The sequence below is a fragment of the Agelaius tricolor genome, unplaced genomic scaffold (genome assembly GCF_023055355.1).
Source record: "Agelaius tricolor isolate 1412-34295 unplaced genomic scaffold, bAgeTri1.0.p SCAF_123, whole genome shotgun sequence".
NCBI lineage: Eukaryota > Metazoa > Chordata > Aves > Passeriformes > Icteridae > Agelaius > Agelaius tricolor.
Window position 1 is genome coordinate 126,410 of NW_027269383.1, and position 22,854 is coordinate 149,263.

General features: G+C 46.1%; 1 protein-coding gene and 1 long non-coding RNA gene across 2 annotated transcripts in view; both read left to right on the forward strand.

The window, feature by feature from the left end:
• Window positions 1-21,319, forward strand: part of LOC139586547 (tyrosine-protein kinase receptor UFO-like) — an 88,105-nt gene extending 66,786 nt beyond the window's left edge. The window contains exons 18-21 of the mRNA XM_071420055.1: window positions 7,709-7,818; window positions 11,600-11,759; window positions 17,003-17,139; window positions 20,705-21,319. Coding sequence (XP_071276156.1) covers window positions 7,709-7,818; window positions 11,600-11,759; window positions 17,003-17,139; window positions 20,705-21,266 — 969 coding nt within the window. The 3' untranslated portion in view covers window positions 21,267-21,319. The remainder of the gene's footprint in view (window positions 1-7,708; window positions 7,819-11,599; window positions 11,760-17,002; window positions 17,140-20,704) is intronic.
• Window positions 21,320-22,354: 1,035 nt separating this feature from the next.
• On the forward strand, window positions 22,355-22,854 carry LOC139586540 (uncharacterized). Its single transcript, XR_011677837.1, has 2 exons — window positions 22,355-22,506; window positions 22,654-22,854. It is a non-coding gene; the product is annotated as an uncharacterized lncRNA (long non-coding RNA).

The following is a 22,854-nucleotide window of genomic DNA, read 5'->3' on the forward strand; positions in this document are numbered from 1 at the left end:
AAAATCCCACTAAAAATCCCACTAAAAATCCCCAAAAATCCCGGTAAAAATCCCATTAAATTCCCCATAAAAATCCCACTAAAAACCCCATAAAAATAAAAAAAAAATCCCCATAAAAATCTCACTAAAAACCCCATAAAAATAAAAAAATCCCCATTAAAAACTCCCATAAAATCCCATAAAAATCCCCCAAAAAATCCCATAAAAATTAAAAAAAATTCCCATTAAAAAATCCATAAAATCCCATAAAAATTAAAAAAATCCCCACTAAAAACCCCATAAAAATCCAAAAAATTCCCCATAAAATTCCCATAAAAATTTTTTTAAATCCCATCAAAATTCAAAAAAATCCCATAAAAATCCCCAGTAGAAACTTCCCATAAAATCCCATTAAAATCCCCCAAAATCCCATAAAAATTCCTAAAAATCCTATTAGAATTCCCATAAAAATCCCACTAAAAACCCCATAAAATAATAAAAAAATCCCAATAAATATAAACAAAAAATCCCCATTAAAAACTCCCTAAAAACCCCATCAAAATCCCAAAAAATCCCAATAATCCCCATAAAAATCCCATAAAAATCCCAAAAATTTTTTAAAAATTCCTCCAAAAATCCCAGAAAAAAATCCCCTAAAAAAATCCCCAAAATTTAAAAAAATCCCCCAAAATTCTCCCCAAATTCCCCCAAAATCCTACAAATTTATGGGGATTTTGATGGGGATTTGGGGCGATTTTTTGGGGGATTTTAATGGGATTTTTTTGGGTTTTAATGGGATTTTTATGGGATTTTTATGGGATTTTTACAGAGTTTTTCATGGGAATTTTTTGGGATTTTTATGGGATTTTGGGGGATTTTTAAGGGGATTTTTTGGGATTTTTAGTGGGATTTTTAAGGGGATTTTAAGGGGATTTTGTTGGATTTTTACAGGGATTTTTTGGGGATTTTTTGGGGAATTTTTAAAATTTTGGGGGATTTTTGGGGATTTTTTTCGGGGATTTTTAGGGAATTTTTCGGGGATTTTGTTGGGATTTTTTGGGATTTTTTGGGGATTTTTGGGGGATTTTTGGGGGATTTTGGGGATTTTTTTGGGATTTTTCTGGGATTTTTTGTGGGGAATTTTTGGGGATTTTTAGGATTTTTTTGACCTTTTTTTTTTTGGCTTTTCAAGGGATTTTTTTGGGGATTTTTAAGGGGATTTTCAGGCGATTTTTGGGGATTTTTGGGGAATTTTTTGGGATTTTTGACGGATTTTTTGGGGATTTTTAGGGGATTTTTGGAGGGGAATTTTTGGGGATTTTTTTAGGATTTTTTGACCTTTTTTTTTGGCTTTTCAAGGGATTTTTTTGGGGATTTTTAAGGGGATTTTCAGGCGATTTTTGGGGATTTTTGGGGAATTTTGGGGGATTTTTGACGATTTTTTTGGGATTTTTTAGGGGATTTTTGGAGGGGAATTTTTGGGGATTTTTTAGATTTTTTGGACTTTTTTTTGGCTTTTCAAGGGATTTTTTTTTAATTTTTAAGGGGATTTTCGGGGGATTTTTGGGATTTTTAGGGGATTTTCGGGGGATTTTTTGGGGATTTTTGGGGGATTTTTAGGGGATTTGGGGATTTTTGGGGATTCTTTGGGGGGGAAATTTTGGGGACTTGTTAGGACGTTTTGGATTTTTTTTTAAATTATTTTCAAGGGATTTTTTAGGAATTTTTAGGAATTTTTAGGGGATTTTTGGGGGATTTTTGGGATTTTTCTGGGATTTTTTGGGGATATTTTTTTAATTTTTGGGATTTTTTGGGGGATTCTTTGGGGGGATTTTTTCAGGGATTTTTTAGGGTTTTTTTGACTTTTTTTTGCTTTTCAAGGGATTTTGGGGGGATTTTTTTAGGGGATTTTCGGGAGATTTTGGGGGGATTTTGGGGAATTTTTGGGGGATATTTTTTAAATTTTTACGATTTTTTGGGGATTTTTGGGGGATTTTTTGGGGATTTTTCAGGCAATTTTTGAGGATTTTTTGGGAGGATTTTTGGGGGGATTTTTTTTGGAATTTTTTGGGGAATTTTGGGGGGATATTTTTTTTTAATTTTTGCGATTTTTTGGGAATTTTGGGGGGATTTTTTGGGGATTTGTCGGGGATTTTGTTGGGATTTTTTGGGATTTTTTGGGGATTTTTAGGGGATTTTTGGGGGATTTTTTGGGGATTTTTGGGGGAATTTTTAGGGGACTTTTTAGGATTTTTTGGACCTTTTTTTTTTGGCTTTTCAAGGGATTTTTTGGGGATTTTTAAACCATTTTTGGGGATTTTTTGGGGATTTTTTTGGGGATTTTTCTGGGATTTTTTGGGGGGATTTTTGGGGATTTTTTTAGGATTTTTTGGACTTTTTTTGGCTTTTCAAGGGATTTTTTTTTAATTTTTAAGGGGATTTTCAGGCGATTTTTGGGGATTTTTGGGGAATTTTTGGGGATTTTTGACGGATTTTTTTGGGATTTTTTAGGGGATTTTTGGAGGGGAATTTTTGGGGATTTTTAGGATTTTTTTTGACCTTTTTTTTTGGCTTTTCAAGGGATTTTTTTTTGGGATTTTTAAGGGGATTTTCAGGCGATTTTTGGGGATTTTTGGGAAATTTTTTGGGATTTTTTGGTGGATTTTTTGGGGATTTTTTCAGGGGATTTTTTCAGGAGATTTTTGGGGGATTTTTTGGGGGATTTTTGGGCGATTTTTGCGGATTTTTGGGCGATTTTGGGGGGATTTTTGGGGGGAATTTTTGGGATTTTTGGGGGATTTTTTAGGGGATTTTGGGGATTCTTTGGGGGATTTTTTTGGGGATTTTTTGGGATTGTTTTTGGATTTTTGGGGGGATTTTTGGGGTGGAATTTTTGGGGACTTTTTAGGATTTTTTGGACATTTATTTTTGGCTTTTCAAGGGGTTTTTTGGGATTTTTTTAGGGGATTTTCGGGAGATTTTTGGGGATTTTTGGGGGGATTTTTGGGGGGGAATTTTTTGGGATTTTTGGGGGATTTTTTGGGGATTTTTAGGGAATTTTTGGGGGGATTTTTTTTTAATTTTGGAATTTTTTGGGGGATTTTTTTAGGGAATTTTTGGGGGGATTTTGGGGGGGTATTTTTTTAATTTTTGGGATTTTTTGGGGATTTTTTCTGGGATTTTTTCTGGGATTTTTTCTGGGATTTTTTCTGGGATTTGGGGACCGTCCCCTGAGTGTCCCCAATGTCCCCTGAGTGTCCCCATTGTCCCCCTCACCCTGCTGGGCTTTGGGGCATTTTGGGGATTTTTTGGGGATTTTTGGGGGATTTTTGGGGGATTTTTAGGGGACTTTTTAGGATTTTTTGGACCTTTTTTTTTTGGCTTTTCAAGGGATTTTTTGGGGATTTTTAAACCATTTTTGGGGATTTTTCTGGGATTTTTTGGGGGGATTTTTGGGGGATTTTTTTAGGATTTTTTGGACTTTTTTTTGGCTTTTCAAGGGATTTTTTTTTTAATTTTTAAGGGGATTTTCGGGGGATTTTTGGGATTTTTAGGGGATTTTCGGGGGATTTTTTGGGGATTTTTGGGGGATTTTTAGGGGATTTTTTGGGGGGATTTTTGGGGATTCTTTGGGGGGGAAATTTTGGGGACTTGTTAGGACGTTTTGGATTTTTTTTAAATTATTTTCAAGGGATTTTTTAGGAATTTTTAGGAATTTTTAGGGGATTTTTGGGGGATTTTTGGGATTTTTCTGGGATTTTTTGGGGATATTTTTTTAATTTTTGGGATTTTTTGGGGGATTCTTTGGGGGGATTTTTTCAGGGATTTTTTAGGGTTTTTTTGACTTTTTTTTGCTTTTCAAGGGATTTTGGGGGGATTTTTTTAGGGGATTTTCGGGAGATTTTGGGGGGATTTTGGGGAATTTTTGGGGGATATTTTTTAAATTTTTACGATTTTTTGGGGATTTTTGGGGGATTTTTGGGGGGATTTTTCAGGCAATTTTTGAGGATTTTTTGGGAGGATTTTTGGGGGGATTTTTTTGGAATTTTTTGGGGAATTTTGGGGGGATATTTTTTTTTAATTTTTGCGATTTTTTGGGAATTTTGGGGGGATTTTTTGGGGATTTGTCGGGGATTTTGTTGGGATTTTTTGGGATTTTTTGGGGATTTTTAGGGGATTTTTGGGGGATTTTTTGGGGATTTTTGGGGGATTTTTAGGGGACTTTTTAGGATTTTTTGGACCTTTTTTTTTTGGCTTTTCAAGGGATTTTTTGGGGATTTTTAAACCATTTTTGGGGCATTTTTGGGGATTTTTTGGGGATTTTTGGGGATTTTTTTGGGATTTTTCTGGGATTTTTTGTGGGGAATTTTTGGGGATTTTTAGGATTTTTTTGACCTTTTTTTTTGGCTTTTCAAGGGATTTTTTTTGGGATTTTTAAGGGGATTTTCAGGCGATTTTTGGGGATTTTTGGGGAATTTTTTGGGATTTTTTGGTGGATTTTTTGGGGATTTTTTCAGGGGATTTTTTCAGGAGATTTTTGGGGGATTTTTTGGGGGATTTTTGGGGATTTTTGCGGATTTTTGGGCGATTTTGGGGGGATTTTTGGGGGGAATTTTTGGGATTTTTGGGGGATTTTTTTAGGGGATTTTGGGGATTCTTTGGGGGATTTTTTTGGGGATTTTTTGGGATTGTTTTTGGATTTTTGGGGGGATTTTTGGGGTGGAATTTTTGGGGACTTTTTAGGATTTTTTGGACATTTATTTTTGGCTTTTCAAGGGGTTTTTTGGGATTTTTTAGGGGATTTTTGGGGATTTTTAAGGGGATTTTTGGGGGGATTTTTGGGGGGGAATTTTTTGGGATTTTTGGGGGATTTTTTGGGGATTTTTAGGGAATTTTTGGGGGGATTTTTTTTTAATTTTGGGAATTTTTGGGGGATTTTTTTAGGGAATTTTTGGGGGGATTTTGGGGGGGGTATTTTTTTAATTTTTGGGATTTTTTGGGGATTTTTTCTGGGATTTTTTGGGGATTTTTTCTGGGATTTTTTCTGGGATTTGGGGACCGTCCCCTGAGTGTCCCCAATGTCCCCTGAGTGTCCCCATTGTCCCCCTCACCCTGCTGGGCTTTGGGGCATTTTGGGGATTTTTTGGGGATTTTTGGGGGATTTTTTGAGGATTTTTTGGGAGGATTTTTGGGGGGATTTTTTTGGAATTTTTTGGGGAATTTTGGGGGGATATTTTTTTTTAATTTTTGCGATTTTTTGGGAATTTTGGGGGGATTTTTTGGGGATTTGTCGGGGATTTTGTTGGGATTTTTTGGGATTTTTTGGGGATTTTTAGGGGATTTTTGGGGGATTTTTTGGGGATTTTTGGGGGATTTTTAGGGGACTTTTTAGGATTTTTTGGACCTTTTTTTTTGGCTTTTCAAGGGATTTTTTGGGGATTTTTAAACCATTTTTGGGGATTTTTTTGGGGATTTTTCTGGGATTTTTTGGGGGGATTTTTGGGGATTTTTTTAGGATTTTTTGGACTTTTTTTGGCTTTTCAAGGGATTTTTTTTTAATTTTTAAGGGGATTTTCGGGGGATTTTTGGGATTTTTAGGGGATTTTCGGGGGATTTTTTGGGGATTTTTGGGGGATTTTTAGGGGATTTTTTGGGGGGATTTTCGGGGATTCTTTGGGGGGGAAATTTTGGGGACTTGTTAGGACGTTTTGGATTTTTTTAAAATTATTTTCAAGGGATTTTTTAGGAATTTTTAGGAATTTTTAGGGGATTTTTGGGGGATTTTTGGGATTTTTCTGGGATTTTTTGGGGATATTTTTTTAATTTTTGGGATTTTTTGGGGGATTCTTTGGGGGGATTTTTTCAGGGATTTTTTAGGGTTTTTTTGACTTTTTTTTGCTTTTCAAGGGATTTTGGGGGGATTTTTTTAGGGGATTTTCGGGAGATTTTGGGGGGATTTTGGGGAATTTTTGGGGGATATTTTTTAAATTTTTACGATTTTTTGGGGATTTTTGGGGGGATTTTTGGGGGGATTTTTCAGGCAATTTTTGAGGATTTTTTGGGAGGATTTTTGGGGGGATTTTTTTGGAATTTTTTGGGAATTTTGGGGGGATATTTTTTTAATTTTTGCGATTTTTTGGGATTTTGTTGGGATTTTTTGGGATTTTTTTGGGAATTTTTTGGGGATTTTTAGGGGATTTTTTTGGGATTTTTGAGTGATTTTTTGGGGATTTTTAGGGAATTTTTGGGGGATTTTTTGGGGGGATTTTTTTTTAATTTTTGGAATTTTGGGGGGATTTTTAGGGAATTTTGGGGGGGATTTTGGGGGGGTATTTTTTTAATTTGGGGGATTTTTGGGGGATTTTTTTGGATTTTTTCTGGGATTTTTTCAGGGATTTTTTCAGGGATTTGGGGACCGTCCCCTGAGTGTCCCCAATGTCCCCTGAGTGTCCCCAATGTCCCCAGGCGCTGTCCCCTCGCACCCTGCTGGGCTTTGGGGCATTTGGGGGATTTTTGGGGGATTTTAGGGGATTTTTTGGGGTGGAATTTTTGGGGACTTTTTAGGATTTTTTGGACATTTATTTTTGGCTTTTCAAGGGGTTTTTTGGGATTTTTTAGGGGATTTTTGGGGATTTTTAAGGGGATTTTTGGGGATTTTTTGGGGGATTTTTTTTGGGATTTTTGAGTGATTTTTTGGGGATTTTTAGGGAATTTTTGGGGGATTTTTTGGGGGGATTTTTTTTTAATTTTGGGAATTTTTGGGGGATTTTTTTAGGGAATTTTTGGGGGGATTTTGGGGGGGTATTTTTTTAATTTTGGGGATTTTTTGGGGATTTTTTTTTGGATTTTTTAGGGGATTTTTTCTGGGATTTTTCCTGGGATTTGGGGACCGTCCCCTGAGTGTCCCCAATGTCCCCTGAGTGTCCCCATTGTCCCCCTCACCCTGCTGGGCTTTGGGGCATTTTGGGGATTTTTTGGGGATTTTTGGGGGAATTTTTAGGGGACTTTTTAGGATTTTTTGGACCTTTTTTTTTTGGCTTTTCAAGGGATTTTTTGGGGATTTTTAAACCATTTTTGGGGATTTTTTGGGGATTTTTTTGGGGATTTTTCTGGGATTTTTTGGGGGGATTTTTGGGGACTTTTTAGGATTTTTTTGACATTTATTTTTGGGTTTTCAAGGGGTTTTTTGGGATTTTTTAGGGGATTTTCGGGAGATTTTTGGGGGATTTTGGGGAATTTTTGGGGGATATTTTTTTAATTTTTTCGATTTTTTGGGGGATTTTTTCTGGGATTTTTTTGGGGATTTTTTCTGGGATTTTTTCTGGGATTTGGGGACCATCCCCTGAGTGTCCCCAATGTCCCCTGAGTGTCCCCAATGTCCCCAGGCGCTGTCCCCTCGCACCCTGCTGGGCTTTGAGGTGATTTTTGGGGATTTTTGGGGGATTTTTAGGGAATTTTTAGAGGATTTTTTTGGGGATTTTTTTGGGGGATTTTTTGGGGATTTTTTTGGGGATTTTTTGGGAATTTTTTTTTTTGAATTTTTGTGGGATATTTTTTTAATTTTTGCTATTTTTTGGGATTTTTGGGGATTTTTTAGGGGATTTTTTGGGGAATTTTTGGGGATTTTTTGGGGGATTTTTTCACGGATTTTTTCTGGGATTTTTTCTGGGATTTGGGGACCGTCCCCTGAGTGTCCCCAATGTCCCCTGAGTGTCCCCAATGTCCCCAGGCGCTGTCCCCTCGCACCCTGCTGGGTTTCATGGCCGACATCGCGGCCGGGATGAGTTACCTGAGCCAGAGGAACTTCGTGCACAGGGACCTGGCAGCCAGGAACTGCATGTGGGGACACTGGGGACATTGAGGGGACATTGGGGGGACATTGGGGGGATTGGGGACATTGAGGGACACTGGGGGGAATGGGGGGATTTGGGACATTGGGGACATTGAGGGGACACTGGGGGGACATTGGGGACAGTGGGGACATTGGGGGGATTGGGGACATTGGGGACATTGCGGGGATTGGGGACATTGGGGACATTGAGGGGACATTGGGGGGACAATGGGGACAATGGGGACATTGGGGACATTGAGGGGATTGGAGGGATTTGGGACATTGCGGACATTGGGGGGATTGGGGACATTGGGGGGACAATGGGGACATTGGGGACATTGAGGGGACATTGGGGGGATTGGGGGGACAATGGGGACATTGGGGACATTGAGGGGACAGTGGGGGGACATTGGGGACAGTGGGGGGATTGGGGGGGTTGGGGACATTGGGGACATTGAAGGGAATGGGGACACTGGGGGGACACTGGGGGGATTGGGGACATGGGGGACTTTGGGGACATTGGGGACTGTGGGGGGAATGTGGACAGTGGGGGACATTGGGGGGACATTGGGGGGATTGAGGGGATTGGGGGGAATGGGGACATTGGGGGGATTGGGGACATTGGGGACATTGAGGGGGCATTGGGGACACTGGGGACATTGGGGGGACATTGGGGGGACATTGGGGACATCAATGGGACATTGGGGACATCGGGGGGACAATGGGGACATCACTGGGGACATTGGGGACATTGGGGGGAATGGGGACATTGAGGACATTGGGGGGATTGGGGACATTGAGGGGACATTGAGGGGACATTGGGGACAGTGGGGGGATTGGAGACAGTGGGGGGATTGGAGACATTGGGGACATTGGGGACAATGGGGGGACAATGGGGACATTGAGGGACACTGGGGGGATATTGGGGACATTGAGGGGACATTGGGGGGATTGGGGGGTGTAGGGGACATTGGGGACACTGGGGACACTGGGGACATTGAGGGGATTGGGAACATTGGGGACATTGGGGGGATTGGGGGCATTGGGGGGACATTGGGGACATTGGGGGGATTGGGGACATTGGGGGGACTTGGGACACTGGGAGGGTTGGGGACATTGGGGACATTGGGGGGATTGGGGACATTGGGGGGAATGGGGGGATTGGGGACATTGGGGACATTGAGGGGACATTGAGGGGATTGGGGGGACAATGGGGACATCACTGGGGACAGTGGGGACATTGGGGGGATTGGGGTCATTGGGGACAGTGGGGGACATTGGGAGGACATTGGGGACATTGAGGGACACTGGGGACATTGGGGACACTGGGGGGATTGGGGGGACATTGGGGACATTGGGGGGATTGGGGGGACAATGGGGACATTGGGGACATTGGGGGGATTGGGGATATTGGGGGATGTAGGGGACATTGGGGACATTGGAGACACTGGGGGGGATTGGGGACATTGCGGGTCATTGGGGACATTGAGGGGACATTGGGGGGACATTGGGGACAGCATTGGGGACATTGGGGGGACATTGGGGGGATTGGGGACATTGGGGACATTGGGGACATTGGGGGTTGGGGACAGTGGGGGACATTGGGGACATTGGGGACATTGAGGGGATTGGGGACATTGGGGGGATAGGGGAGACATTGGGGTGATTGGGGGAATGGGGACAGTGGGGACATTGGGGACATCACTGGGGACATCACTGGGGACATTGAGGGGACATTGGGGGTGTAGGGGACATTGGGGGGAATGGGGGGAATGGGGACATTGGGGACATTGGGGACATTGAGGGACACTGGGGACATTGGGGACAATGGGGTTTGGGGACATTGGGGGGACATTGGGGACAGTGGGGGGATTGGGGGGAATGGGGACATTGGGGACATTGGGGACATTGGGGACATTGGGGGGACTTGGGACACTGGGGGGGTTGGGGACATTGGGGAACATTGGGGGATTGGGGACATTGGGGACATCACTGGGGACATTGGGGGGACATTTGGGACATTGAGGGGATTGGGGACATTTGTGGGATTGGGGACATTGGGGGGGCATTGGGGACATTGGGGACACTGGGGACACTGGGGGGATTTGGGACATTGGGAGACGTTGGGGACATTGGGGGACATTGGGGACACTGGGATTTGGGGATTTGGGGATTTTTAGGATTTGGGATTTTTGGGATTTTTGGGATTAGGGGATTTGGGATTGGGGATTTTTGGGATTTTTGGGATTTTTGGGATCTTTGGGATTTTTGGGATTTTTGGGATTTTTGCGATTTGGGGATTTTACGGATTTGTAGATTTGGGATTTTTGGGATCTGGGGATTTGGGGATTTGGGATTTTTGGGATATGGGGATTTTAGGGATTGGGGAATTTGGGATTTTTGTGATTTGGGGAGTTTTGTGGGTCGGGATTTGGGGATTTTTGGGATTTTTGTGATTTGGGGATTTGGGATTTTTGGGATTTTTGGGATTTGCTATTTGGGGATTTGGGGGGATTTGGGCATTTGGGGGGATTTGGGGATTTTGGGGGATTTGGGATTTTTGGCATTTGGGGATTTGGGGATTTTGGGGGATTTGGGACTTGGGGACATTGGGGATTTTGGGGGGTTTAGGATTTGAGATTTTTTGGGATTTGGGGATTTGGGATTTTGGGGATTTTTGGGATTTGGGGATTTTTGGGGGTTTTGGGATTTTTTGGGATTTGGGATTGGGGGATTTTTGGGATTTGGAGATTTTGGGATTTTTGGGATTTGCTATTTGGGGATTTTGGGGATTTGGGGATTTTGGGGGATTTGGGGCTCGGGATTTGGGATTTTTGTGATTTTTGTGATTTTTGGGCCCTGTGCTGACCCCATATCCCGGTCCCCAGGCTGGACGAGCGGCTGCGGGTGCGCGTGGCCGATTTCGGGATTTGGGCATTATTGCAATATTGGGATTTTGGGGGATTTTGGGGATTTTTGGGGGTCGGGATTTGGGGTTTTTGGGATTTTGGATTTGGGGATTTGGGGATTTGGGGATTTTGGGGGATTTGGGGATTTTGGGATTTGCGATTTTTGCAATTTTTGCAATTTTTGAGATTTGAGATTTTTGGGATTTGGGATTTTTGGGATTTTTGGCAATTTGAGATTTTTGGGATTTGGGATTTTTGGGATTTTTGGCATTTGGGGATTTGGGGATTTGGGGATTTGGGGATTTGGGATTTTTGGCATTTGGGATTTGGGGATTTTTGGGATTTTTGTGATTTGGGGATTTTGTTGCTCGGGATTTGGGTTTTTTGTGATTTTTGGGGCTCGGGATTTGGGATTTTTGGGATTTTTGGGATTTGGGGATTTGGGGGGATTTGGGCATTTTGGGGGATTTGGGATTTTGAATATTTGGCATTTGGGATTTTTATTATTTTTGAGATTTGGGGATCTGGGATTTGGGATTTTTGGGATTTTGGGATTTGGGGATTTGGGGATTTGGGGGATTTGGGGCTCGGGATTTGGGATTTGGGATCTGGGGATTTTTGGGGCTCGGGATTTGGGATTTTTGGGATCTGGGGATTTTTGGGGCTCAGGATTTGGGATTTTTGGAATTTTTTGTGATTTTTGGGCCCTGTGCTGACCCCATATCCCGTGGCCAGGCTGGACGAGCGGCTGCGGGTGCGCGTGGCCGATTTCGGGATTTGGGCATTATTGCAATATTGGGATTTTGGGATTCGGGATTTTTGGGATTTGGGATTTTTGTGATTTTTGGGCCCTGTGCTGACCCCGTGTCCCTGTCCCCAGGCTGGACGAGCGGCTGCGGGTGCGCGTGGCCGATTTCGGGCTCTCCAAGCGCGTCGGCCGCTCCCTCTATTACCGGCAGGGCCGCGGCGCCCCCGTCCCCGTCAAGTGGGTGGCGCTGGAGAGCCTGGCCGAGCGCGTCTACACCACCAAGAGCGACGTGGTGAGAGCCCAAAAATCACCAAAATCACCCCAAAAATGGACTCGGGGCGGTCAGAAATACCTAAAGGCAAAAAATCCCATTAAAATCCCATTAAAATGCCAAAAAATCCCATTAAAATCCCATTAAAAAACCTCAGAAAATCCCATTAAAAATCCCATTAAAATCCCATAAAAATCCCATTACAATCCCATTAAAAAAACCATTAAAAATCTCATTAAAATCCCATTAAAAATCCCATAAAAATCCCATTTAAAATCCCATAAAACCCCATTAAAAAACCCATTAAAATCCCATTAAAAAACCCTGAAAAAAATCCCATTAAAATCCCATTAAAAACCCCATTAAAAATTCCATTTAAATCCCATTTAAAAATCCCATAAAAATCCCATTAAAAATCTCATTAAAAATCCCATTAAAAATCTCATTAAAAATCCCATTAAAATCCGACTAAAAATCTCATTAAAATCCCATAAAAATCCCATTAAAAACCCTGAAAAAATCCCATTAAAACCCCATTAAAACCCCATTAAAATCCCATTAAAAACCCGTTAAAAATCCCATAAAAATCCCCATTAAAATTCCCATAAAAATCCCCATTAAAAATCCCATAAAAATCCCATTACAATCCCGTTAAAACCCCATTAAAAATCCCTTTAAAATCCCATAAAAATCCCATTAAAAATCCCATTAAAAATCCCATTAAAATCTCATAAAAATCCCATTAAAAACCCCATTAAAATCCCATTAAAAATCCCACAAAAATCCCATTAAAAATCCCATTAAAATCCCACTAAAAATCTCATTAAAATCCCATAAAAATCCCATTAAAAACCCTGAAAAAATCCCATTAAAACCCCATTAAAACCCCATTAAAATCCCATTAAAAACCCGTTAAAAATCCCATAAAAATCCCCATTAAAATTCCCATAAAAATCCCCATTAAAAATCCCATAAAAATCCCATTACAATCCCGTTAAAACCCCATTAAAAATCCCTTTAAAATCCCATAAAAATCCCATTAAAAATCCCATTAAAAATCCCATTAAAATCTCATAAAAATCCCATTAAAAACCCCATTAAAATCCCATTAAAAATCCCACAAAAATCCCATTAAAAATCCCATTAAAATCCCACTAAAAATCTCATTAAAATCCCATAAAAATCCCATTAAAAACCCTGAAAAAATCCCATTAAAACCCCATTAAAATCCCATTAAAATCCCATTAAAAACCCCATGAAAAATCCCATTAAAATCCCATTTAAAATCCCATTAAATTCCCATTAAAAACCCCATTAAAATCCCATTAAAAACCCCATTAAAAGCCCCCAATGTGGCCCCAATGAGAGCCTGGCCGAGCGCGTCTACACCACCAAGAGCGACGTGGTGAGAGCCCAAAAACACCAAAAATCGCCAAAAATCACCCCAAAAATGCACTCGGGGGGGTCAGAAATACCTAAAGGCAAAAAATCCCATAAAAATCCCATAAAAACTCCATAAAATCCCATTAAAATCCCATTAAAATGCCAAAAATCCCATTAAAATCCCATTAAAAAACCTCAGAAAATCCCATTAAAAATCCCATTAAAAATCCCATTAAAATCCCATTACAATCCCATTTAAAAAACCATTAAAAAATCTCATTAAAATCCCATTAAAAATCCCATAAAACCCCATTAAAAAAACCCATTAAAATCCCATTAAAAAACCCTGAAAAAATCCCATTAAAATCCCATTAAAATACCATTAAAAACCTCATTAAAAATTCCATTTAAATCCCATTTAAAAATCCCATTAAAATCCCATTAAAATCCCATTAAAAATCTCATTAAAAATCCCATTAAAATCCCACTAAAAATCTCATTAAAATCCCATTAAAAAATCCCATTAAAAACCCTGAAAAAATCCCATTAAAACCCCATTAAAACCCCATTAAAATCCCGTTAAAAATCCCATAAAAATCCCCATTAAAATTCCCATAAAAATCCCCATTAAAAATCCCATAAAAATCCCATTACAATCCCGTTAAAACCCCATTAAAAATCCCTTTAAAATCCCATAAAAATCCCATTAAAAATCCCATTAAAAATCCCATTAAAATCTCATAAAAATCCCATTAAAAACCCCATTAAAATCCCATTAAAAATCCCACAAAAATCCCATTAAAAATCTCATTAAAAATCCCATTAAAATCCTATTAAAAACCCCATTACAATCCCAATAAAATCCCATTAAAAATCCCACAAAAATCCCATTAAAAATCTCATTAAAAATCCCATTAAAACCCTATTAAAAACCCCATTACAATCCCAATAAAATCCCATTGAAAATCCCATTAAAAACCCCATTAAAATCCGATTACAAACCCCATAAAAATCCGATTAAAAATCCCATTAAAACCGCATTAAAATCCCACAAAAATCCCATAAAAAACCTTATTAAAATCCCATTAAAATCCAATTTAAATCCCATTAAAATCCCACTAAAAATCCCATGAAAATCCCATTAAAAACCCCATTAAAAGCCCCCAATGTGGCCCCAATGAGAGCCTGGCCGAGCGCGTCTACACCACCAAGAGCGACGTGGTGAGAGCCCAAAAACACCAAAATCACCAGAAATCACCAGAAATCACCCCAGAAATGGACTCGGGGCGGTCAGAAATACCTAAAGGCAAAAAATCCCCATAAAAATCCTATAAAAACTCCATAAAATCCCACAAAAATCCCATTAAAATGCCAAAAAATCCCATTAAAATCCCATTAAAAACCCATTAAAAAACCCCAAAAATCCTATTAAAATCACATTAAAAAATCCCATAAAATCCCCTTTAAAAACCCTATAAAAACCCCATTTAAAAACCCCAAAAAATGCCATTAAAAATCTCATTAAAATCCCGTTAAAATACCATTAAAAATCCCATAAAACCCCATTAAAAAACCCTGAAAAAATCCCATTAAAAACCCTGAAAAAATCCCATTAAAAAACTCTGAAAAAATCCCATTAGAATCCCATTAACAATCCCATTAAAAATCCCATTAAAATCCCATTAAAATGCCATTAAAAATCCCCAAAAATCCCATAAAATCCCCATTAAAAAACCCATTAAAATCCCATTTAAAAACCCTGAAAAATCCCATTAAAACCCCATTAAAATCCCACGAAAAATCCCAATAAAATCCCATTAAAATCTCATTAAAATCCCCATTAAAACCCCCAAAAAATCTCATTAAAAATACCATTAAAATCCCATTAAAAATCCCATAAAGATCCCATTAAAAATCCCACTAGAAAGCTCATTGAAAATCTCATTAAAAATCCCATTAAAATCCTATTAAAAACCCCATTACAATCCCAATAAAATCCCCATAAAAATCCATTAAAAATCCCATTTAAATCCCATTAAAACCCCATTAAAATCCCATTAAAAATCCCATAAAAATCCCATAAAATCCTGTTAAAAATCCCATAAAAATCCCATTAAAATCCCATTAAAATCCCATAAATGCCCCCAATGTGGCCCCAATGAGAGCCTGGCCGAGCGCGTCTGCAGCACCAAGAGCGACGTGGGGAGAGCCCAAAACCACCAAAATCACCCCAAAAATGGACTCGGGGGGTCGGAAATACCTAAAGGCAAAAAAACCCATAAAAATCCCATAAAAACCCCATAAAACCTTAAAAAACCCCATAAAAATCTCATAAAACCCCCATAAAATCCAATAAAAACCCATTAAAATCCCCAAAAACCCCATAAAAAAACCCAAAAAAAATCCCATTAAAATCCCATAGAAATCCCATAAAAATCCCATAAAAAATCCCATAAAAATCCCCAAAAACCCCCAAATGTGACCCTGAGTGACCCCTGAGTGACCCTGAGTGACCCTGAGTGACCCAGAGTGACCCCACAGTGACCCTGAGTGACCTCAGAGTGACCCTGAGTGACCTTGAGTGACCCCTGAGTGACCCCAGAGTGACCTCAGAGTGACCCCTGAGTGACCCCACAGTGACCTCAGAGTGACCCTGAATGACCCCAGAGTGACCCCTGAGTGACCCAGAGTGACCCCACAGTGACCCTGAGTGACCTCAGAGTGACCCTGAGTGACCACACAGTGACCCCTGAGTGACCCCTGAGTGACCATAGAGTGACCAATGAGTGACCACAGAGTGACCAAAGAGTGACCATAGGGTGACCATAGAGTGACCCTGAGTGACCATAGAGTGACCATAGAGTGACCATGGAGTGACCATAGAGTGACCACAGAGTGACCACAGAGTGACCAATGAGTGACCACAATGACTCCAGGGTGACCCTGAGTGACCCCAGGGTGACCCTGATTGACCCCTGAGTGACCCCTGAATGGGGGTCACTCAGGGGTCACTCTGGGGTCACTCTGGAGTCATTGTGGTCACCCTATGGTCACTCTATGGTCACTCAGGGGTCACTCAGGGTCACTCTATGGTCACTCTATGGTCACTCTATGGTCACTCAGGGGTCACTCAGGGTCACTCTATGGTCACCCTATGGTCACTCAGGGTCACTCTGGGGTCACTCAGGGTCACTCTATGGTCAGTCTTTGGTCACTCTCTGTCCGCAGTGGTCATTCGGAGTGACCATGTGGGAGATCAGGGGTGTACCCCAGTGGTCAGTGGTCAGTGGTCACTCACTGGTCACTCTGGTCACTCTTTTCAGTGGTCATTCGGAGTGACCATGTGGGAGATCAGGGGTGTCTGTGTGTGGTCACTGTGGTCAGTGGTCACTCTGGTCACTGTGGTCACTCTCTCTCTCATTGCAGTGGTCATTCGGAGTGACCATGTGGGAGATCAGGGGTGTCTATGGTCACTCTGTGGTCACTCATTGGTCACTCATTGGTCACTCTCTGTCCGCAGTGGTCATTCAGGGTGACCATGTGGGAGATCAGGGGTGTCTGTGTGTGGTCACTGTGGTCAGTGGTCACTCTGTGGTCACTCTGGTCTCTCATTGCAGTGGTCATTCGGGGTGACCATGTGGGAGATCAGGGGTGTCTGTGTGTGGTCACTGTGGTCAGTGGTCACTCTGTGGTCACTCTCTCTCTCATTGCAGTGGTCATTCGGAGTGACCATGTGGGAAATCAGGGGTGTACCCCAGTGGTCAGTGGTCACTCTGTGGTCACTCTCTCTCTCATTGCAGTGGTCATTCGGGGTGACCATGTGGGAGATCAGGGGTGTACCCCAGTGGTCAGTGGTCACTCACTGGTCACTCTCATTGCAGTGGTCATTCGGAGTGACCATGTGGGAAATCGCCGCGCGGGGCCTGACCCCGTACCCGGGGCTGGAGAACAGCGAAGTGTTCGAGTTCCTGCGGGGGGGGCGGCGCCTCGGAGCCCCGCCCCTCTGCCCGCCCGGCCTGTGAGTGACCCCTGACCCCTGAGTGACCCCTGACTGACCAATCACTGACCACTAACCCTGACTGACCAGTGACCAATGAGTGCCCAATGAGTGCCCGGGGCTGTTCGAGTTCCTGCGGGGGGGGCGGCGCCAGGGAGCCCCGCCCCTCTGCCCGCCCGGCCTGTGAGTGACCCCTGACCCCTGACTGACCCCTGACTGACCAATGACTGACCACTAACCCTGACTGACCAGTGACCAATGAGTGCCCAATGAGTGCCCGGGGCTGTTCGAGTTCCTGCGGGGGGGCGGAGCCTGGGAGCCCCGCCCCTCTGCCCGCCCGGCCTGTGAGTGACCAATCACTGACCACTGACCCTGAGTGACCAATGACTGACCACAGACTGACCACTAACCCTGACTGACCAATGACCAATGAGTGACCCCTGACTGACCCCTGACTGACCACTGACCCTGAGTGACCAATGAGTGACCACAGACTGACCACTGACTGACCAATGACTGACCCCTGAGTGACCAATGAGTGACCCCTGAGTGACCAAGGATTGATCAATGACTGACCAATGAGTGACCACTAACCCCTGAGTGACCAATGAGTGAACCCTGAGTGACCACTGACTGACCAATGAGTGACCACTGAGTGACCACTGACTGACCAATGACTGACCAATGAGTGACCACTGACTGACCCCTGAGTGACCAATGAGTGACCAATGAGTGACCAATGACTGACCCCTGACTGACCAATGAGTGACCAATGAGTGAACCCTGACTGACCAATGACTGACCAATGACTGACCACTGACCCTGACTGACCACTGAGTGACCACTGACTGACCCCTGACTGACCAATGACTGACCACTGACCCTGAGTGACCAATGAGTGACCCCTGAGTGACCAAGGATTGATCAATGACTGACCAATGAGTGACCACTAACCCCTGAGTGACCAATGACTGACCACTGACCCTGAGTGACCAATGAGTGACCACTGACCCTGAGTGGCCCCTGACTGACCAATGACCCCTGAGTGACCACTGAGTGACCACTGACAGACCAATGAGTGACCAATGACAGACCAATGAGTGAACCCTGAGTGACCACTGAGTGACCAATGACTGACCACTGATCCCTCACTGACCCCCAACCCCTGCACTGCCCGCCCAGCCTGTGAGTGACCACTGAGTGACCAATGAGTGACCACTGAGTGACCACAGAGTGACCAATGACTGACCACTGACCCTGAGTGACCACAGAGTGACCAACGAGTGACCAATGAGTGACCAATGAGTGACCCCTGACTGACCAATGAGTGACCCCTGAGTGACCCCTGACCTTCACTGACCTTCACTGACCGCTGAGTGACCGCGGACTGACCCCTGACCCCTGTGACCCCTCACTGACCCCTCACTGACCCCTGACTGACCTCAAATCCCCCAGCCCCATTCCCAGAGCCCCCAGCCCCATTTCCAGCCCCATTCCCAAAGCCCCCAGTCCCATTCCCATCCCATTTATGAAGCCCCCAGCCCCATTCCCGAAGCCCCCAGCCCCATTTATGAAGCCCCCAGCCCCATTTCCATCCCATTCCCGAAGCCCCCAGCCCCATTTCCATCCCCCAGCCCCATTCCTGAAGCCCCCAGCCCCATTCCCAGCCCCATTTCCAGCCCATTCCCGAAGCCCCCAGCCCCATTTCCATCCCCCAGCCCCATTCCCAAAGCCCCCAGCCCCATTTCCATTCCCATTCCCGAAACCCCCAGCCCCATTTCCATCCCCCAGCCCCATTCCTGAAGCCCCCAGCCCCATTTCCATCCCATTCCCGGAGCCCCCAGCCCCATTTCCAGCCCCCAGCCCCATTTCCATCCCATTCCCGAAGCCCCCAGCCCCATTTCCATCCCCCAGCCCCATTCCTGAAGCCCCCAGCCCCATTTCCATCCCCATTCCCAAAGCCCCCAGCCCCATTTCCAGCCTGGCCCCAAAGCCCCCAGCCCCATTTATGAAGCCCCCAGCCCCATTTCCGATGCCCCCAGCCCCATTCCCGCAGCCCCCAGCCCCATTTCCATCCCATCCCCAAAGCCCCAGCCCCATTTCCACCCTGGCCCCAAAGCCCCCAGCCCCATTTATGAAGCCCCCAGTCCCATTTCCACCCCGTTTCCATCCCCCAGCCCCATTCCCGCAGCCCCCAGCCCCATTTCCATCCCATTCCCAAAGCCCCCAGCCCCATTCCCATCCCATCCCCAGAGCCCCCAGCCCCATTTCCATCCCATTCCCAAAGCCCCCAGCCCCATTCCCATCCCATTCCTGAAGCCCCCAGCCCCATTTCCATCCCCCAGGCCCGTTCCCGAAGCCCCCAGCCCCATTTCCATCACATTCCCAACCCCCCAGCCCCATTCCCGGTTCCCCCCGCCCCACTTTGGCCCCGCCCCAATTTCCTTGACCCCGCCCCGATTCGTTTGGCCCCGCCCCGATTCGTTTGGCCCCGCCCCCTTGCCAGGTACGCCCTCATGCGCCGCTGCTGGGCCGCGGACCCCCGGGCCCATTTCCATTCCCATCCCCGAAGCCCCCAGCCCCATTTCCATTCCCCAGCCCCATTCCTGAAGCCCCCAGCCCCATTTCCAGCCCCGTTTCCATCCCATCCCCAGAGCCCCCAGCCCCATTTCCATCCCATCCCCGGAGCCCCCAGCCCCATTTCTATCCCATTCCAGAAGCCCCCAGCCCCATTTCCATCCCTGTTTCCTTCTCCCATCCCCATTCCCGAAGCCCCCAGCCCCATTCCCGAAGCCCCCAGCCCCATTTCCATCCCATTCCCGATGCCCCCATCCCCATTTCCATCCCCCATCCCCATTCCTGAAGCCCCCAGCCCCATTCCCAGCCCCATTTCCAGCCCATTCCCGAAGCCCCCAGCCCCATTTCCATCCCCCAGCCCCATTCCCAAAGCCCCCAGCCCCATTTCCATTCCCATTCCCGAAACCCCCAGCCCCATTTCCATCCCCCAGCCCCATTCCTGAAGCCCCCAGCCCCATTTCCATCCCATTCCCGGAGCCCCCAGCCCCATTTCCAGCCCCCAGCCCCATTTCCATCCCATTCCAGAAGCCCCCAGCCCCATTTCCATCCCCCAGCCCCATTCCCAAAGCCCCCAGCCCCATTTCCATTCCCATTCCCAAAACCCCCAGCCCCATTTCCATCCCCCAGCCCCATTCCTGAAGCCCCCAGCCCCATTTCCACCCCAATTCCCGAAGCCCCCAGCCCCATTTCCAAACCCCCAGCCCCATTTCCATCCCATTCCAGAAGCCCCCAGCCCCATTTCCACCCCCATTCCCAAACCCCCAGCCCCATTCTCGAAGCCCCCACCCCCATTCCCGGATCCCCCCGCCCCAATTTGGCCCCGCCCCAATTTTTTTGACCCCGCCCCAATTTCTTTGGCCCCGCCCCACTTTGTTTGGCCCCGCCCCCTTGCCAGGTACACCCTCATGCGCCGCTGCTGGGCCCCATTTCCCGATCCCCCCGCCCCAATTTGGCCCCTCCCCGATTTCTTTGGCCCCGCCCCGATTCGTTTGGCCCCGCCCCCTGCCAGGTACGCCCTCATGCGCCGCTGCTGGGCCGCGGACCCCCGGGCCCGCCCGACCTTCGAGGAGCTGGGGGGGGCCCTGGGGGGGCTCCTGCGGGCCCTGCCCCTCCCCCCCGCCCCGCCCCCCGCCCCCGACCCCCTCTACGTCAACATGGCCCGGGGGGGGGGAGGGGCGGCCCCCCCGGAGCCCCCCAAAAACGGCGGGGGCGGGGCGGGGGCGGGGCCGGGGCGCTACGTGCTCTGCCCCGCCCCCACCAGCGCCGAGACCGTCGGGGGGACCCCGGAATTTGGGGACCCCCCCCGTGAATTTGGGGATCCCCGCCCGGAATTTGGGGAAACTCCCCTGGAATTTGGGGATCCCCACCCGGAATTTGGGGACCCCCCCCGTGAATTTGGGGATCCCCGCCCGGAATTTGGGGATCCCCGCCCGGAATTTGGGGATCCCCGCCCGAAATTTGGGGATCCCCGCCCAGAATTTGGGGACCCCCCCGCGACTGAGTTTGGGGGGACCCCGCCCCCGGATTTGGGGGCGCCCCCGGATTTTGGGGCTTCTGAGGAGGGGGCGTGATGGGCGCGACCCCCACCCCAAAAAAAGCTGCGGCACTGCCAGGGAACCCCCCCCCTAAAATGAGGAGGGACCCACCCCCCAAAAAAAAGGGACACCCCAAAATAAAGGGACCCCCAAAATAAAGGGATCCCCCCAAAAAGGGAGCCTCGAAAATGAAGGGATCCCCCCCAAAAAAAGGGAACCCCCAAAATAAAGGGGACCCCTAAAGGTACTGGGGACCCCCCCCAAAATAAAGGGGACCCCCCAAAAAAGGGAACCCCCAAAATAAAGGGAGCCCCCCCCCAAATTAAAGGGACACCCTAAAATAAAGGGACCCCCCCAAAAATGGATCCTCGAAAATAAAGGGGACGCCCTAAAATAAAGGGAGTCCCCAAAAATAAAGGGGGACCCCCCTAAATAATGGGACCCCCCCCAAGGTACTGGGGACCCCCCCCAAGGTATTGGGGACCCCCCCAAAAAAAAGGGATCGCCCCAAAAAGGGAGCCTCGAAAAAAGGGACACCCCCAAAATAAAGGGGACCCCCAAAATAAAGGGACCCCCCCAAAAAGGGAGCCTCGAAAATAAAGGGACCCCCCCAAAATAAAGGGACACCCCTCCAAAAAAAGGGAACCCCCGAAAAACGGGACCCCCCAAAATAAAGGGATCCCCCCCCAAAAAAAGGGAACCCCCAAAATAAAGGGGACCCCCCCAAAAAGGGACCCCCGCAAAGGTACTGGGGACCCCCCCCCAAAAATAGGATCCCCCCAAAAAGGGACCCTCGAAAATAAAGGGATCCCTCCCTAAATAAAGGGACCCCCCCAAAAAAAGGGAACCCCTAAAATAAAGGGAGCCCCCCAAAAAAAGGGGACCCCCCAAAAAAAAGGGATCGCCCCAAAAAGGGAGCCTCGAAAAAAGGGACACCCCCAAAATAAAGGGAACCCCCAAAATAAAGGGGACCCCCCCAAAAAAGGGATCGCCCCAAAAAGAGAGCCTCGAAAAAAGGGACACCCCCAAAATAAAGGGGACCCCCAAAGGTACTGGGGACCCCCCCAAAAAAGAGGGACCCCCCCAAAGGTACTGGGGAATCCCAAAAAAAGGGACCCCCCCCCCCCAAAAAAAGGGAACCCCTAAAATAAAGGGACCCCCCCCAAAAAAAGGGATCCCCCCAAAAAGGGACCCCCGAAAATAAAGGGAACCCCCCCCAAAAAAGGGAACCCCTAAAATAAAGGGGGACCCCCCTAAATAATGAGAGCCCCCAAAGGTACTGGGGAATCCCAAAAAAAGGGAACCCCCAAAAAAAGGGAACCCCTAAAATAAAGGGAGCCCGCAAAGGTACTGGGGACCCCCCCAAAATACAGGGACCCCAAAAAAAGGGACCCCACCCCCAAAAAAAGGGACCCCCCCAAAGGTACTGGGGACCCCCCCAAAAAAAAGGGATCCCCCCAAAAAGGGAGTCTCGAAAATAAAGGGACACCCCCAAAATAAAGGGGACCCCCAAAGGTACTGGGGACCCCCCCAATAAAAGGGCCCCCCCAAAATTAAAGGGACATCCTCAAAATAAAGGGATCCCCCCCCAAAAAAGGGAGCCTCGAAAATAAAGGGATCCCCC